The sequence below is a fragment of the Onychostoma macrolepis genome, chromosome 14 (assembly GCF_012432095.1).
Source record: "Onychostoma macrolepis isolate SWU-2019 chromosome 14, ASM1243209v1, whole genome shotgun sequence".
Taxonomy (NCBI): domain Eukaryota; kingdom Metazoa; phylum Chordata; class Actinopteri; order Cypriniformes; family Cyprinidae; genus Onychostoma; species Onychostoma macrolepis.
The window spans coordinates 7,935,258-7,954,437 of NC_081168.1; the positions used below are offsets into that span (position 1 = coordinate 7,935,258).

The 19,180-nt window shown below is 37.8% G+C and overlaps 1 protein-coding gene across 1 annotated transcript in view; it reads right to left on the reverse strand.

Annotated features, from left to right (window-relative positions):
* Window positions 1-19,180, reverse strand: part of gpc3 (glypican 3) — a 138,101-nt gene that overhangs the window by 112,650 nt on the left and 6,271 nt on the right. The window contains exon 2 of the mRNA XM_058797755.1: window positions 14,842-15,003. Within this exon, the coding sequence (XP_058653738.1) occupies window positions 14,842-15,003 (162 nt within the window). The remainder of the gene's footprint in view (window positions 1-14,841; window positions 15,004-19,180) is intronic.

A 19,180-nucleotide genomic window follows, 5' to 3' on the forward strand; every position in this document is an offset into this window, starting at 1 on the left:
TTGCTTTTCAACCGATGCGGCTTTTCTCTGCAATAACATTCACGCTCGTAAATGAATGGAGAGAGCATTAAATGCCTCCTCCTCCACTCCTCCAGCGATCCATCTATCAGCACGGGTGGCCGGCGCTGTCAGTCGGACAGAGGGGTGGGAGGGGAGAGTGATTGAGCGTGGCAGAACCTCCTTCATCATGCCACTTAGCCTCACAATTCCTCCCAGGGATCTATGCTGCCGAGACGGGGGATTGATGAGAATCTCGCCAAGTCCCTCTGTTCTCTTTCCCCACCCAAACATTTCTCCTCACATCAGCTCATCCAAGCAGAGAGACCCTCACTTACCCTCCTGTTCCAGCCGCCCCAATCTCCAGGGCATCCCGTCCCCACTTCACAAGCTCCTGCTGGGCTGACATATCCTCGCAACACGTTCCCATCTTCAATTATTCACCTACACTGCTAGGGTTCACAAACCCTGCCATAGACGAACAGGAACAACCATTGTTTTAAAGCTGAAGGCTTTCTGCTGAAGGGTTTCATTTCTGTGCCACTAATACTATGAAATGGTATTGAAAAAATAATGACGTTTTTAAGGGGTCAGGATTTGGCTGGTTAGCATGGCCCCGTTTGCTTCTGCTGATAGATGCAGCAACATCAAAAAACTATTTTCTCCATTGACAGCCACTCAGAATTAGCCGTGTATTGTGATGGAATACATTTCTTTTTTTCAAGCAACACATATTGCTAATATTTTATTATATAACGGTAGAACAGTAGATGTGATTTTTCAGTGCCTGATTTGGTAAATTGTGAAAAATGAAGGTGGCAAACCAGTTTCACATAACGGCTCAGGAGAGAAAGTTGAAAACAGTCACTGAAACTGAAAAACTGGGGTGAAACAATTTTCACTTTGCTAGTACATTTCACAAATTACAAATAAATGGAAAGTAACAATGAATTAAACATGTTATGAAACAAATTGTGAAACAGAAAGAATGAAATAGTGTTTGAAAAGTTTTCTGATAGATAGATAGACAGATAGATAGATAGATGTGTCTCGCACCAGCCCAGCAAGTGGTGTTGAGATGATAGGAAATGCTAACAGACAGTGTTCCACAGCTATAATAAAAGGCAATGTTGTTAGTCAGGGATGCCCAAAAAAAGAGTGTTTTTCAGGAACTCAACCAACAAATGCCTTTCTTATAGTTGTCTTCGCATAATACACTTGGACAGGAGAAAGTATTTTACCATTAGAAAAAAAAAATGACACTTCAGGTTTAAAAGACTGGTGGTCTGCCCAGGTTAGCAGTCACGAAGTCTTGTTTCCGTGGCTTTCTGACCTTGATGGATGGTTTAAAGCAATAGTAAACTAAATGGTAATGTAAACGCATTTAGAAGCATTGACTTTGTCTGCAGGTGATATTTGGTATGTCTGACCTGCCGATCTTACTCCCACATGGGCCGAGCAAAAGAAGCCTAAAACGAAGACATGGAAAAGCAGTGAATTAGAGAGTTAGATAAGTCAAGCTCTTCCACTCTGCTCTCAGGTCTTTGACATGGCCGTGGCAGAGTTGCACACGTTACGTATTGCATAAGCTGCTCAATAATGCAAGGCACTGAATGAAAAATACATCGGCCTTGACTTTGAATGCACAGGCGTTAGTGGGGCGCAGAGAGCCTCATGAGGGCAGGTTTAAGATGACAAACACAACCTCCTACATGCAAAAGGACGAGAGGTTAAAGAGAGACAGTTGCGGAGAGAAACAATGATTTATGTATTTAACGGCTGGTTTTGTGTACACCACAATTTCAAATCTGCTTTTAACTGATCAAGTCTGTTATGAAGGTTGAGATTGTGACAAGACTTTGAATTCAAAGCTTCATTGACATTCAAGTCAAAAGACATTTTTCAATCTCACACTCACCTTCTAGAATTTTTACCAATTTTACAGGACATCACACAAATGTTGCAGCACTGAAAGAGCAGAAAGATATAAAAGAGATGTGGGAAAAGCTCATTTAAAATAAACTGCTCATTAAGGATAAAAAGTCATAAATAGATTAAAAATAATAATAAATCAAATAAATTATATTTGAAACATTCATTTAGTACACCCCTCACATTTTGGCAAACATTTTAGTATCTTCTCAAGGGACAATACTATAGAAATTAAACTTGGATATATTTTAGAGTAGTCAATGTGCAACTTGCATAGCAATACATATTTACTATCCTCTGAAAATAACTCAACATACAGCCATTATTGTCAAAAAATCTGGCAACAAAAGTGAGTACACCCTACGTGATAACAGCTGTACGTCGTTTAACCATGCAAAGCCACATGTCCTATTCATCATGTTCATGTTTTGTCTGTTTGACAGGACCATACAAATTTGTGCATCTTGTATTAGAGCAGTTAAAATTTGGTGCTTTGAGTACAATTCTCTCATACGGACCACTGGATGTTCAACATGGCACCTCATGGCAAAGAACTCTCTGAAGATTTGAGAATTAGAATTGTTGCTCTCCACAAAGATGGCCGAGGCTATAAGAAGATTTGTAACAACCTAAAACTGAGTTACAGTACAGTGGCCAGGGTCATACAGAGCTTTTCCAAGACGGGTTTCACTCAGAACAGGCCTCGCAAGGGTCGATCAAAGAAGTTGAGTCCTTGTGCTGTGCATCAGGTGCAGAAGCTGGCTTCAAAAAACAGACGCATCAGTGCTGCTTTAGAGGTTGCAGAAGCAGAAAGTCAGCTTGTCAGTGCTCAGACCATACACCGCACACTGCAACAAGTCGGTTTGCATGGCCCTCGTCCCAGAAGGAAGCCTCTTCTGAAGCTGGCTCACAAGAAAGCCCGCAAACAGTTTGCTGAAGACAACCTGTCCAAGAGCATGAATTACTGGACCCATGTCCTGTGGTCTGATGAGGCTCAGATGGTGTCCAGTATGTGTGGCGATGCCCTGGTGAGGAGTACCAAGAAAATTGTGTCTTGCCTACAGTCAAGCATGGTGGTGGTAGCATCATGGTCTGGGGCTGCATGAGTGCTGCTGGTGCGGGGGAGCTGCGGTTAATTGAGGGAAACATGGATTCCAACATGTACTGAGACATTCTGAAGCAGAACATGATGCTCTCCCTTCAGAAACTGGGCCGAATGGCAGTTTTCCCAACATAATAACGACCCCAAACACACCGCCAAGATGACAACTGCCTTGCTGATGAAGCTGAAGGTGAAGGTGATGGAGTGGCCAAGTATGTCTCCAGACCTGAACCCTATGGAGCACATGTGGGACATCCTCAAGCGGAAGGTGGAGAAGTGCCATGTGTCTAACATCCAACAGCTCCATAATGTCATTATAGAGGAGTGGAAGACGATGCCAGAAACAACCTGTGCAGCTCTGGTGAACTCCAAGCCCAGGAGGATTAAGGCAGTGCTAGATAACAATGGTGCCCCTACAAAATATTGACACTTTAGACAGTTTTGACATGTTCACATAGGGTGTACTCAATTTTGTTGCCAGTTATTTGGACAATAATGGCTATACGTTGAGTTATTTTTAGAGGACAGTAAATTTGTACTTCTATACAAGTTGCACATTGCCTACTCTAAAATATATGCAAGTTTCATTTGTGCAGTATTGTCCCTTGAGAAGATATACTAAAATTGTTGCTGAAATGTGAGGGGTGTACTCACTTTTGTGAGATACTGTATATATATATATATATATAGTTTGTTCTAGAGCCTTACATTGTCAAAACAAAACGTTGTGAAAAATTTACCTTGTGCATTAAGGCCAGGGTTAATTTCAGTGAACACTTTCCAAAGATAAAAAAGCTTTTACTATTTACTTTTGAATACACCCAAAATGAAACATTCTTTTATAATTTACTCACTCTCAAGTCAATCTAAACACATACAGTTTTGGTTAACATTTGATAAACAAATTGAGATATTTTTAATGAAACTGAGAAGTCTCTCTCTCTCCACTGAAAGTCCTGGTAAGCAAAACTTAAAAGACCCAAAAAGATCATAAATGGAATCATATACAGAAGCTTAAACTTGCATGAGTGACGCACCCAGTGAGGCTTCTTTATGTACATGCAAACGACACATACATGAGCTCCCATGTTTACCATATTTGTATGCTCTATGTATGCATGTTTATGTGAAAAAAAGTGAAAACTAAATCTGTTCATGATATAAAGCAATCATATCTCTTTAAAAGACATCAGATTCATCTTAAGATGTCTTTATGACCTTCTGGGAACATTTGATTTCCTGGAATTTCATTAAAACCTCTCAGGTTTCATTAAAAATATCTTAATTTGTATTTTGAAGATTAACCAAATTTTCTGGGTTTGGAATGACACAAGGGTGAGTTAATTATGCCAATCATTGAACAATCATTATCAAGTATAATTAAATATGGAAACTTTTTTACTTTGCTTTTAAATTGATCACTTTCACTTATGTTAAATTTCCCGATATTTTGCACTTTATTCTAGTAAACATAAATAAATAAATAAATAAATCAGCTTCTCTGAGGCCTCCATTTTGTTCGACATCTTTGGTGTATTGTGAACGCTAAACCCAAGTGGCTTTAATGTGTCTGAGCCACTCGAGAGGTTCCTGTGGTGAAAGAGTGAGTGCTGTAAAGGAGCGTTGTTTTCGGGGAGGATGGCGGGGAGTTGAAAGTGGTGCTCAACTGACGGGGTTTTGATGCTACTATTTCAGAAAGCTCTTTGATCCAAATACAGCTCTTGTTTGTTTGTTTTCCATGATGAAATATCTCAGCACGGGAGTCATGCAAGAATTTGGATCATTAGCATAGCGTAAACAGCCACTGCACGGGACAGAAAATAGTGACGGATTACTCCTTAATATAATCCGCTGTTTCTTCACATCCACTAAACCGCGCTCTCAAATAACCCGCCTGTCATCAAGTCTACTGAACTGTGACATTTATGGCGGCAGATTGTACATTTGTGAGAGATCATTAAGCATAATTACTAAATGTTTCTTGCTCTCAATATCACTGAGACAAACAGAGCACAATCTTACACCTTACGGTGCTGAAAATGACTTTGCGGTTTTGCATGATTAGAACAGAATAGAGCTGAGTTGAGGAATCGTGAGCGAGATATAAAGGCCTTACGCACATTCATCATTCGCAGGGAAAACAAGCCTGTATTAGCACGCGTACACAAACCCTGCCCGTGAGATTCAGCATTTAACAGCGGCTCTCAGGGAATACGAGGTGAGACAAACAAATCCCATATAACCTACTGCCACACTGATATAGTGTCACGAGGCAGGAGGAGCAAACTGGCGCTAATGCCCTCCGTAGTGCATATCTATGAGTGGGTGGCGAAGTTTATGTGAGAACGCAAATGGAAAACAGAGAACGAGAGAGAGAAATCGGAACATGTATAATTCATGTCCATTTAGCCCATTGTTTGTCATTTGCAACTTGTCCCATTTCCTTTATACCCGCTCCACAGCGACTCGACGGCCTTCCTAGCGATAAAAAGTCACAATAAAACACTTCATCAAAGTAAAGAAATAAGCCTTTGTCTCCAGCACTGCAAGACACTAGAAAGAAATACCACACTTCTCACTAAATTGAACTCTCGGAGAGTGGTGCGCTTTTCTTTCCAGGGCGATAATGCGGCCGCTATTGAAGTTTTCCCGAGCCACAGCCACAATGAAAATGCAAATACACCCCATGCAGAGCAGACAGGATGCCACACTATCAGCAAAGAGACAGCCGCAGAATTTGGGCAAAAGTGTGGTCCAAATCACACATCAGGAGAATGATTAGAAACACACAAACCCGACAGGACAAAGCGCATGCTTGAAAGCAAAGCAGGGGGAAATACTCGTACCTCAGGGGATGCAACCGCAACGTTAAGCCACTGGAGCGGGTGACAGACAGGAATAAGCTGGTCAGGGAGGAGCCGAAGGTGTAAATGGGAGCTTTAAACATGTTGCAGAAGGATTTGTTATAGTAGACGTGCTACATGTGCTTGTGACAGAACTGGGGCACAAAGGAACTTGGGTGTAAGGTTGTAATGTTTGCCATTTCTGGGCCAGAAATGTGTGGGCGGGCATTAGAAACAATCTGCACGAAGGAATATATGATGAGCTGTTGCCCTGTGACGCCCTTCCTCCCCAGCGCTGATTTTCCCCTCAGCTCGCTGTCTCTCCGGAGCTCGCGTGGACACTCAGGAGGTCTTTCTCCTCCTCACCATCTGCTAATTCAGGGCCAGATTCTAATCACCTGCTCCAATGCACCACTCTCATTCACAAACACCAGGCAAACCGTCTGCCACCTCGCAATGTAATTACTGTCATAATCAAGAGAGCACTGCCACCTCATAGCTTTACTCATGTAGATGCATGCTAATGTATTAGCGACAATTAGACCTCAATGGCACGGTCATCATGGTTAATGTTCAGACGCGCATTTCTGCACAGTGAGTCATGATGTCTGATGAACTTGTTGTGAAATGGTTTTATACTTGTTTGTTTAGATACATTATGTAAATTTGCTTTAACTGCAGTATCATGGAAAATTGGATTTTTGTTGTTCTTTTGAAAGGAAATTAACCTGGGTTGTTCGGAAAGCATCATGGAATTGATGTCACAAGCTTGAGCACAGTAACATATGGCCGTACATTTTTGCATATCAGCACTCGCCCATGATTCAACAACTTGGTCGCCCTGGCCTGATGAACGTCATAATGACCATTACACAGATCAATCCTAACTCTGGTCATTTATCTCTTAATAGTACAGCAGCAGAAACAGGGACAGAGAGACAGTTGGATAAAATACATTAAAAAAAAAATACATTTAAAAAAAAAAAAAAATCTAATAATACAACATTATAGTAAATATAAATAATCCAGTAACATAACATAACATAGCATATAATATAATAATGCTCTTTAAACTGATTTGACCAAATAATAAATACATTATAAAATTAATTTAAACTACAATATAGAATTATACTAATATATATATATATATATATATATTTCTTTTACAAATATTATATAACATAACATATATAAGGTCCCTAAAATGGATTTGACCAAATAATATTATAAAACTAATATTAAAACATAAAAATAATAAAACTTATTTAAACACAATATATAATTTAATTTAAGTGTAAAATACTTTTTACTTATTTAAAAATATATTATATAAATATAACATATAATGCTCTTTAAACTGATTTGACCAAATAATAAATATATTATACAATAAATATAAACTATAATATAGAATTATACTAACATTTAATTTAAATATTACAAAAATAACTAATAATATGATATAATATAATATAAAAATATAATAAAAACATTTGATCGCAATCTATAATATATGGCTCTGAAAACTGACAAATTGCCTGAATAATCTACATAGTTGAATACCATTCAGTTGCTTGTAATGATTTTCATTTTACAAAACTAAATAATTACAGAAAGAGCCTGAACATGCAAAGCTATCTGAGAAAATAATGCCCTTTACTTTCAATTCACCATTGCTGCTTAAGGAAAACACTTTGTTTTAACACCTCAGAGCTCTTGGGCAGTTACAGAGCAGTGCTTAACTTGGAAAGCAATAGATAACTGACAGCATAAGGCTCCACAGAGCTTCACTAACTGCACTGTAGTTAAGGCTCATCCTAAGCAAACTCTATTGAAGTGTGTGTCTCCCAGCGCGGTCTGCAGTCTGAGTCTCCACTGAGTCACTCTTCAGAGACAAAGTCACTCTCTAAGCTGTTCTTTACCCTCCGAGCTTTTGGTCTCTTTACCACAGCACACAGAGTCTGGGGAGAGAGATCACTTTGAGGATTACACCAGGCTGGATCAGTCTCCACTAGACTCTGCATATTCAATCGAGCACCAAAGACCTCGACGAGCCTGCACACCCCTACGACACCAGCCCATAAATATCCACAGAGCCTGCGAGAGGAAACTAATTATAATTGCGAGAGAAAGATGCGGTGATGGCAAGTATATTTTCACTCATCAGGCAAACGAGGCACAAAGGGCTTGTTTACGAGATGGCACAGACGTTTCTAACCATCATTAAGTTATTAAATTCGCCCTAGGCGGTGAGTAAACAACTTCAGATGGCTTTCACGGCCGGTCCAGCTCTCTGTCAGCCAGGCCGTTATTGGGTTATGGCGAAACTTCGACAAAGAGCTAAATGACTCCGGAGAGAGAGCGGAGCGGGCAGCATTAGAGAGGAGTATGCCGGGAAAAAGCGGGACGGGGAAAAAATAAAACATTGAAACTAAGACCAGACGCCTAAAGCACTTAAGATCGAGCAGCGCTAACAAGGTTGGGACGAGAATTGGACATGCAGCGTCGACTGAAATAACCTTTGATTACTTGCTGTCGCACTGGATAAAGTGGCTCATTGAGGTATAGAAGCACTGAATTGTGCGAGACTATTGCAAAATTTTGCTCAGGACCAAACAAACCACAGGCTGGCATGATGAGGGATGATGAAATGCTTGACTGAATATGACTTGCTTAACCATAAGTCTGAACTTTAGGCATTAAATGAGCATGGAGTCTGAGCTAAATGTAGTCTTAATGGATCCTCTACTGTGAAGTCTAAAGTACTTGTGCTCCTCTAAAGATCTGATTGGGTTAAAACTAGAGAGCCAGTAACATCTGTTTTGTCTAGAGCTGTCAGAAAGTGTGTGTGAGAGGCTATCTTGCCTTCAACGGCACATAAAAACAAAATGAGCTGTGATTTTCTGAACATGAAGAGATGGTGAACACTCCCCTGTTACGCTGCTGATAAAGTCTGAGCAGAATAAAAAAACCAAGCAAAATAAAAATGTCATGTATAGTACTATATTTGTGTATTTACACTCTGTATGATGCTTAAACTGCAATGACAAATAATCAACACTGATATTTACTACTGTTCAAAAGTTTGAGGTTGGTAAGATTTTTTTGCAAGAAGTCTCTTATGTTATTCAAGCTTGCATTTATTTGATCAAAAATAATGTCAAACAGTAATATAGTGAAACAATATTACAATTACTGTTTTCTATTTTAATATTTTTTATATAATTTATTCCTGTTATGAATTTCCAGCATCATTACTCCAGTCTTCAGTGTCACATGATCCTTCAGAAATCATTCTAATCTTATTAATTTTAATGTTGAAAACAGTTGAACTGCTTATTTATTTATTATTATTATTTTTCTGACAATATAATTTTTTTTTTCAGGAATTTCAATAAATAGAACGTTTAAAAATGGCATTTATTTGAAATAGAAATATTATGTAGCATAAATGTGTTTACTGTTATACTTGCTGAATAAAAGTATTAATTTCTTAAAAAAAAACAAAAAAAAAACGACTGATGCCAGACTCTTCAATGGACTACAGACTAATGTAATACAGCGTGCAAACTAATATATAATATAGTGTGCAGACTAATATATAATGTGGGAAGGGCATTGAAATATTCAGCTGAACTATTAATATTGTATTTTTATTTAGTACACATTTTCTTTTTTTTTCCACAAACATTTGTTCGAGATCAAACAATAATTCGCAGACCCCCTGCCATGCTGCCACAGACCCCCTGTTGAAGACCCCAGATCTAAACTGCTTTTGAGGCTCAGTCTCCATTATACGACGATATTTCAAACCATAAACAAAGATTTACATTGTGTTTTCCATATCTTTTTTACTAGCTCTGTCCTAGAGCAATAAACACAGAACACAAAACAATCATTTTGTGTGTGTATGTGTGTCTGTTTGTGCGTCTGCATCACGTTCATTTGCTCTTCTATATTGTTTGCAGTTTTATGATAAGCTGTTATTGGTTTGAAAAGGCACTACAAATAAAGTTGACTTTTATCTTATTTTGGGAAGAATTTGTTATGCAGCAGACACACTCACACAGAACTCATTCTGGCTCTCTGTGCTCACACACATCAATACCTAAAGCATGTCTTTCAAGGGTGGATCTGAGGATGAGAAAATGGATAAATTAAGCATGCCTCTCTTTTTATATTACAGTCTTTGAAATGGGGATTACCTGTTAATTTGTTTCCGAATAAAAAAAAGAGTCAGTGTCATTTACATGCTGTGTACCTTCCCAAAGCGGTTAAAAGCAGTGAGCTTTTAACTCTGTGTGCCGCTGCAGATCTCGCTCTGTCCTGCTAACAGGAATTAGAGTTGTCTGTCAATCTGAATGACATGTGAGACCAAAACACCTCACTGACTTGGTTTTCCACCAGGGTTTGGAGTCCATCTTTAGCTCTAAATGATCCCTTCCAGCACTCCATCCCTTTCATTAATCACCAGTTCAGTTTAACAGCTGGCAGAAATATTGTGAAACCAGCAAACATGATCTAGATGAATGTTCTTTCTTAACTTCATATAAAGAACAATGTCTACTATATCAAGATTTCATTCAGTGACGCTCAATCATATTCACATAATTCATAAGGTTCACTGAAATTAACTTTTCCATTAAGAGGCTATTTTTGCCCCCTGGAAATCTATTTTTTTACATTTGTGAGAGCAATTTTTATTTCCACTTTAATAATTGTATATGTGTTCTCTTTAATCTCAAATACTTGAATTTAACCAAATACTTCAATCAATCAAAATTCTTAAACTGCTGCTAATAACAACTGACTGTTTAAAATTGTATCTGGATTATATGTTTAAAACAGGAGCTAGGCTGCAATATGATGACAAAAATCATTATTGTCTTAATGCTCTTAATATTGTAATAATGATTAGTAATGTTGATTAATACAATACATATGTGACCCTGGACCACAAAACCAGTCTTAAGTCTATTGGTAGCAATAGCCAAAAATGCATTGTATGACTCAAAATTATCGATATGCCAAAAATCATTAGGATATTAAGTAAAGATCATGTTCCATGAAGATATTTTGTAAATTTCTTACCGTAAATGTATCAAAACGTAATTTTTGATTAGTAATATGCATTGCTAAGAACTTCATTTGGAAGTTTTTCTCAATATTTTGATTTTTTTGCACCCTCTGATTCCAGATTTTCAAATAGTTGTATCTCAGCCAAATATTGTCCGATCCTAACAACCCATACATCAATGGAAAGCTTTTTTATTCAGAAAAATTGACACTTAAGACTGGTTTTGTCGTCCAGGGTCACAATAAAACCTTTGTGTTTTGCGTCTGCATTTTGGGGAAATGGCAATATTCTAGCTCTGTCCTCACAGAGAAACATGTCGGTCCATGATGTTAGTCTAGTCTAGTGCAAAAACTCCTGTCATAATCACTGAAGCTACGAAATTAATCTTTTATTTACCTCGTGTCTGCACAGTGTTGTTTATGATAAGTCAGTCAGTTTATAATGAATTCAATTTTTGAGCGTGCACACTCAACAACAACTCCAGAGTTTTCAGGGCTGGCTAATCTTCTCTGATTGGTCATTGCATTCCTAAGCTCAACGGAAACGTGTATGATTGCGCTCCAAAAAAAGCAAATGCGTAAAAGCAACCTGTTGTAATGTGCAATTCTGTGAATAGACACTTTTCATTCATTTTCACAATTCTATTTAATCGCGACAGCTGTAATTGATTGTTTAATTGTGCAGGGGCAATTTTAACCCCTTTATCTTGAATTTGTGGTGCATTTTTGCCACAAGCCCCCATTAATTTCCGACCCTGGTTCATCATCCACACGAAGGAAGGTGTTTGTCTGCACTGTTTTTTAAATGTTTTTCTTGATAAATATGGGCTAGATGAATGCTTTGGACAACGAAAAAGATATAATTTCAAAATATTAAGAAAAACTATATAATAGTATCTCAATGATACTAAAATAACACTGACAAGAAAACCCTAAAAACCAAAACACACTGTTAATGGACCTAAACAAGCTTAATTCATAAAAAATATCACTATTATCCCATAAAATGTATCACAAGTGGCATTCTGTATAATTTTAAACATGATTTGTATGTTTTCAGGTTAACAACTCGATCATGTATGATATCAAATTGTACTGTGTGTATATATGTGTAAATTGTGCTACTCTCTCAGAAAATAGGTACAAAAGCTGTCACTGTGGCCACTTTTGCACCTTATTTACCCTTAAAGGACGCATATTAGTACCTTAAAGCAACATATTAATATTTTAAAAGTACAAATTAGTACCGAAAAGGTACATATTAGTACCTTTTGAAAATCTACCGCCGTGACAGATTTTATAGCAGATGCTGCCACCGTTATATTGTGTCTCATTTTTCAGATTGTTTCAGAACTCCTGATTTGTAGAACAGACTGAATCATTCACAAAGTGAAGTCTCAAAAAACTTCCTCACATGCCACATGTCTCTCTTTTATCACCCACAGGCTGATTGCGTTTAAGATTTTAGAGGCTTTTAACCAAGCCATTGACATGAATCAAAAGAGACACGCTGTGACTAAATGCGATATGAGACCGATGAGGGGACCCGAAAAACTGGCGAGCGGTGCTCATCACTAGATGCCCTGAAAAAATCCCTGTGACAGAGCCTCTTAACTTTTATGATTGTTTGGCAAAGTTGACTTCAAAGAGCCGATTCTTTGGCGCTGCTCGCGGTGTGTGAGAAAGCCAGGCTTGCGTGGGGAGGGGCAGCAGGGGCTGATGGGAGTTGAGTGAAGGGAAGGGATGGAGGATGCTGGAGTGGAGAGCAGAGCCCTTTGATCTGTGTCAGCCGCGAAAAGTACAAAAGAATCAAAAGCAATGGGGAGAGCAGCACAGAAGATTGCAAACAAGGCCCGCTCGCAATTCCCCGCGGGAGCGTGCCGGGGAAAAACACGACGAGAGACAAGAGCACATTTCAGAAATTCTGCCGGCTGCTTGGGAATTTCTCTCAGGCCTAATGCTGAAGCAATTAGCATTGAACCACCTCCTCGAACAGACAGGGGCTTGCTAAATCCACCATGCTAACATTGTTAGTGCAACACAATTAGTGGAGGCGACCCACTGATGCCAAATTACACGATTCATTAAACTGACCAATCAAGAAGATCCATTTTTCAATCAACGTGAATGCTACTTTCTATTTGTAATTGGCTGTCCATTTGTAATCAGTGCTGGGGAAGCAACTTTGAAATTAAAGAAAGGTTAGAAGGGACAAATTACCTACAACAACAATAATAGGCCTGCTAGAAACCTAATCTAATCTAATCTAATCTACACTACCACTCAAATGTTTGGAATCGTTTTAATATTTCTAAAAGAAGTCTCTTACCAAGGCTGCCAATTTGATCAACAGTACTGTAATATTGTGAAATATTTTTGAGCTGTATTTTAATATATTTCAAATGAAATTTATTCCTGTGATGGTAAAGATAAATTTTCAGCACTCTTTGATGAACAGAAAGTTCAAAAGAACAACATTTATTGGAAATAGAAATCCTGTGTATCATTTTCAATTTCTTTACTGTAACTTTTGACCAATTTAATGCATCCTTATTGAATAAAATTTTTATTTCTTAAAAAAAATAAAAATAAAAATACTACTGACACCAAACTTTTGAATGGTAATAAGGTCAAAAACAGTGATGAAAAGCAGAATTTTACTGTTAAATATACTGCTACAAAACGAAGATAAAATGCTACTCCTGTTTGTATTAAAGTGTGTATTGCTGTAGTGTAGGTCATATGACAAAAAATAGCAATATAGCAATTTATTATGCAACACCACTACATTACTGGAAAAGCAGCAGTGTTTAGAAACTGCTGAAAGTGTAGTTACAACCTAACACTAGATAGGATTCACTTTGAAAGACTTTGCTTTATGACATGCATATTCAATTTCTGTTAAAAATCCTGCTTAGTGTCATGCTCAGACATTTTATTTATTGTCTTTGCAATAAATATAAGCCTATGATGCCTGTTTAACGAGGAACCAAAAGGAGCGAACTGATGACGCAATCAACGAACACTTCACTGTTGACTCCACAAACACTTATTTCTTAACTTTGCTTAATCTTTTATATAATAGACATAATAGACTAATCAGCCTTGCACCTTAATGTGACCCTGGATGACAAAACCAGTCTTAAGTGTCAATTTAATACAACTATTTGAACATCTGGAATCTGAGGGAGCAAAAAAATCTAAATATTGAGAAAATCGCCTTTAAAATTGTCCAAATGAAGTTCTTAGCAATGCATATTACTAATCAAAAATGAAGTTTTGATACATTTACGGTAAGAAATTTACAAAATATCTTCATGGAACATGATCTTTACTTAATATCCTAATGATTTTTGGCATAAAAGAAAAATGGATAATTTTGACCCATACAATGTGTTTTTGGCTATTGCTACAAATATACCCCAGCGACTTAAGACTAGTTTTGTGGTCCAGGGTCACATATTGTAGAATATGACTAGCAAGAATCACCAAAAAAAACAGCAAAACTGCACAGCCATCCGAATGTGCGGTCACATTTACCGTTGTTCTGCGAATTTTTGCAGGTGAATTTCAGTCTCTTTCATTAGGAATCCATGCGACCAGGAATTCTGTGTGTGTGGTTTTTCACATTTCACAACTAATTAGTCACCACGTTAACCAACAAAAAGTGTCTTGGTTTGAAAGTGACCTCTGTGGGAGTTTCAAACATTGATACACCATTGACAATGAACCTTTTTGGCCCATAAAATATCACAATGTGACTGCACTTTTGTCAGTTGATCTAAAAAGACTGGTTCTCAAAGCAAAAATGTCTTGAACTGGAATTTCATAAAGTTTCATGAATCAGTCCCAGTGTGTATTATTAATTGCGTTGGTGCAGAAACTCACCTTGAAAGAGGGCGGCATTCTGAATGATGAGAACTTTGAGCTGAGCGCTGGTGGCCTGGAGACTGGACTCCATATTCTGTTTGGCAATGAGCAAGTAGCGCTCCTCCATTTTGCGAGAACAGCAGGTCAGGCCTTTCGGCTGGCACACCTGCAGATCTGAGCCTGAAGAATAGGAAAGAGACACAAGATTTGTTACAGCCGCTGCAATAAACAAGTAAACAGACCGCGGCACTTAATAAATTCCATCTGAAAGCGTGTTTGCTTTATGAGTCAAGCTTCAGAGAGAGCTGGAGAAAACCGTTTGTTTTATAGAGCACATTGTTTACGTTACCTAGTCAAATCTCAAACACAACAAAATGAATACCTGCCTCTTAACTGAAACATGATATTTCATTTCTATGCATTGCATTTCATCCTGCCAAACTGATTAGCAGAGAACAAACACTCATTAAAGGAAAACAAGATAATCAGGGAGAACGTTTCGGTAAAGACGGACCCCAGGAGACTACTACTATGCAAAATCTGTCCATTTAAAGTCTGAAGTAGTGCAACTCCCATTGTGGATTGGATGAAAGAGACACGGATGAACAGAAAAACCAGTCAACACATTGACAGGAACATCTTGTTGAAGTGAATGAAGAGGTGACGGGTGATTTGTTGACACCCGTTATACTAGAATCGAAGTTTGAAGGTTATCTATCAAAGAGGCATGATTGGATTTGCAGGGAGAAAAAAGCCTATTGAGAAACACGCTCTCTGGATGAAGGTGCTTCAGTTCGTGGCTCACATATGAATAATCATCTAAAAATGTTCATGCCCTGTGGGGAGAGAAAGAGAGCGATGCTATCTGATCTCTGCTGAATCAAACATCAAGGATACAGAAAATAAAAGTGACCGATGCCTGATTAAGTCCCCTGTGTGTTAAATTTGATGGCCAGGAGGCGAATGTGAAAAAAAAAAAATAAATTGCACACAATCGAAATCTTACAGAGGTTCATTTATTTATCAGCTCTTTTCACAAATAAGCATAAAACATCAAATCTCCTTACATTTTAAATGTTACTTTGTGAATTGCAAATGCTTTCCTACTAAAGTAGGGGGAAAAATACAACACACAATACTCACGTCTCATCTAGCAGAACCTCCAACACTGAATAACACATGTAAAGGGTTGTTTTGGGCATTGTGGGATTCCATTACATTCAGGTCAAACAGACCTCTCTGCATGTGAACCAGGACTAGGAAACAGCTGCTGTGAAAATCAGTAGGATTATTGCAAATGTTTTCCCCGGGGCCGCCGATCCACATTTGGAAATGTGGCCAATTATCTTGCGATTACACATGCAAGGAGAGAACTTACGCTCCGCAAATCCTCAGCCTTTTCAAATGTTCATTTCCATTATTATTTTGAAAGAGCATCCTACATGCAACTTTGTTCTCAGTCACTTTGCCTCTCTGTCATCTCATGCATCTCAGAGCAGCGCTGTTAAACCAGAGCCAAATGAAGTGTGTGAGTGTGTGTGTACGTCAGCTACCTGAGGGGGTGGAGGTGGCACTAGGTTGATTGATAGTGCTGTAAACAAACTTCAGAGGAGTCCCAATGCTCCAGTTCACACAGACATAGAAGATGATGATGGGGTAGGAGAAAAGGAGGGCATAACACAGTCTGGGCAGAGACGAAAGTGTCACTGCTCTGTTTAAGAGAGTCTTTTTGCTGCACTTTGGAATACTGTCATAACTATTGTAGAGTGTTCGACTAAAAGGGAAGGGATAAAAATAAAACAGGATAAACATTCGCAGTCTGATGCCCTCAGTTAGCAGATTTCCTCATAGAGGAGACCTCAAGAACATGTTCTCCAGTGAACAGCAACAGTCAGAACCGAAGACTTACTTGCATTCAGATTCAATCAGGTTTGGTCTTTACTAGGCTTCAAAGCAGAGAAACGCTTCCGTTTTTACAGATCCAAATGAGTTTTTGCGAAATTCAAAATGGTTAATGATTTTAAAATTCTTCCAATAGATTAAATATATGACTGAAATTGTTCCCTCCATTGCTGTTCAGAGTGAAAAATACAATACAAGCAGTGAAGGCCAATTCTTGAATCAAAACATAAATATGCCTAAATGGATAGTTCACGCAAAAATTTGAATTCTGTCATCATTTTCTCATCCTCTTTTTGTTACAAACCTGTCTGACTTTTTTCTTCTGGGGACAAAAAAAAGATGGAAATTGGGCCCTAGTAACTTTTCATTTTTCAAATATTTTTTGTCCCACAAAAATAAAAAATAAAATAAAAAGCTCATACAGGTTTGGAACGGCATGAATGTGAGTAAATAATGACTAAAAAAAATGTTGGGGTCAGTATCCCTTTAAGGCCTAAATTAGTGTAGTTACTGACATATGATAATGATAATTATGACATTCTGTCAGTGGACTGAATGAAATATTACCAATTTTTTTTGTTCTTAGTTGTTACACATTTACTATGAAAATGATCCAAGCACTTGGCAACAGAATTGTGTTTCTGCTTTCCAAATATTTCCTTTTCACATTTAAAAGAATCGTTAATGGAACTGTTAGGATTCAGAAGCGGAATCATTAAATTCCTTTCGATTCTTAAACTGAAAGACTGCTGAATAAATGATCACATTTGAAATGTTCAATCCTTGCCAGTTCATCATCGAAGATGAGAAAACAAATCCAGCAAGAAGTCCTAAAAACATACTCTACAAGTTTGTTGATTGAAATAACTTAATAGACCATGAAAGAGATTAAAATGCAGGAGATTTAAGTGCTGCCAAATTTTAAATCCCATATGAAAATGTGAAGACAAAATGTCAAAGAAATCGCCTTAGGGGAAAGGAAAAAATGCTGATCTACTAAGCAAACAGCGCCTGTTAGGAACGGGTAAATAAACCCATTAACATCACATGCCATCAAATACCAACAACGGCAAGAAAAACCCAACACTTTCTGATCTGCCCCAATACGGATATGAAACGAGAAATTATGGCCAAACCTGCCATATCGTGCAGACGGCACATTTCATATGCGCACCGACAGGCTTAATATCCAAAATCAATACTTGCAAAGGACCGGCGACAGATACGATCGAGCTAATTTCAGATTCCAAGGCAAATTTATTAAGCTGTCAATAGCCTAGCGAGCGGAGGGGCGGGGGGAGAGCTGGCAGAAGGGAACAGGTATGAAAGGAGAAAGAACTCAGACAGATTTAGTAATTATCTTCAGCAAAACAGACAATTTTATCGGCACGTCTGCTGTTTGCAGATGATAAATGTACTTTATTAGAGAAGTTGCGAGCTGTCAGGGAAAAGTGAAGGACTTTACAGGAGGGAGATTGCTCCCAGCAGAGAAGCATAAACAAATATTACATCACAGTCTCTAACTAAAGACTGCTCATAAATACGACTGATTAGATTGTTTGTCTTCTGAAAATGGAACAGAAAACATTTGTTCGAATAGAAAACGTAGATGCCTCAGTCTGAGAATGTGACCATACAGACGTCATTTGTTTGTCTTGCTCTAGCAGCAGTTTTCAACTCAGCTATACCCATTTCATATTTACAAATAATATTTTATAATAACTTTTATTAAGGGGTCAATGACAAATAAGAGTGTCCAAGATAAAGAAAAACACCTTGTACCAAAACATGTACCAGAATTCATAAAAAATATTATTACATTTTACACCGTTTTGAAAAACCTCTTAAACCATTTTAAGTAAAAGTAATAACATATTTTCCAATGCATCTTTCACAAATACCATAAATGATCAATTCATAAATATCAGCAAGTTTTTGGGAGGTAGCATCATAAGACCAGGTCAAATTCTATGATATTTTATAAGATTTATTACTTAAATAATAAAGAGAGAGATACAACCAAGCTACTTAATTTCATTTTTTAATGAAGATTTTTAATCATCATGATATCAGGGCAGTTGTATCACCCTGATATTTGACTTTATATCCTCCCAAAAAATATAAAATTTATTTTCAATTAAAACTTGTTTATCGTAAAATAGAAATATTCAGTTCATAGCATTTATATAGTGTGAACTAAATATATCACTGTCACTGACCATAAGAACATTAACTTTGCTAGATTATAAAATGCTTAACAGATCTTTAGTTAACTAGTAGTTGGAAATGTCACAAAGTGTATATCATGCTACCTTTCCTCAGACCCCCCTGGTCTTCAAGGACTCCGGCTGAAAAACATGGCTTGAGCCACTATATAGATACGACCTCTTCCATATTCATTGTCCACTGAGTCATGACACACTCACTTCCTTCCTTATCGCCTAAAATTTCTAGA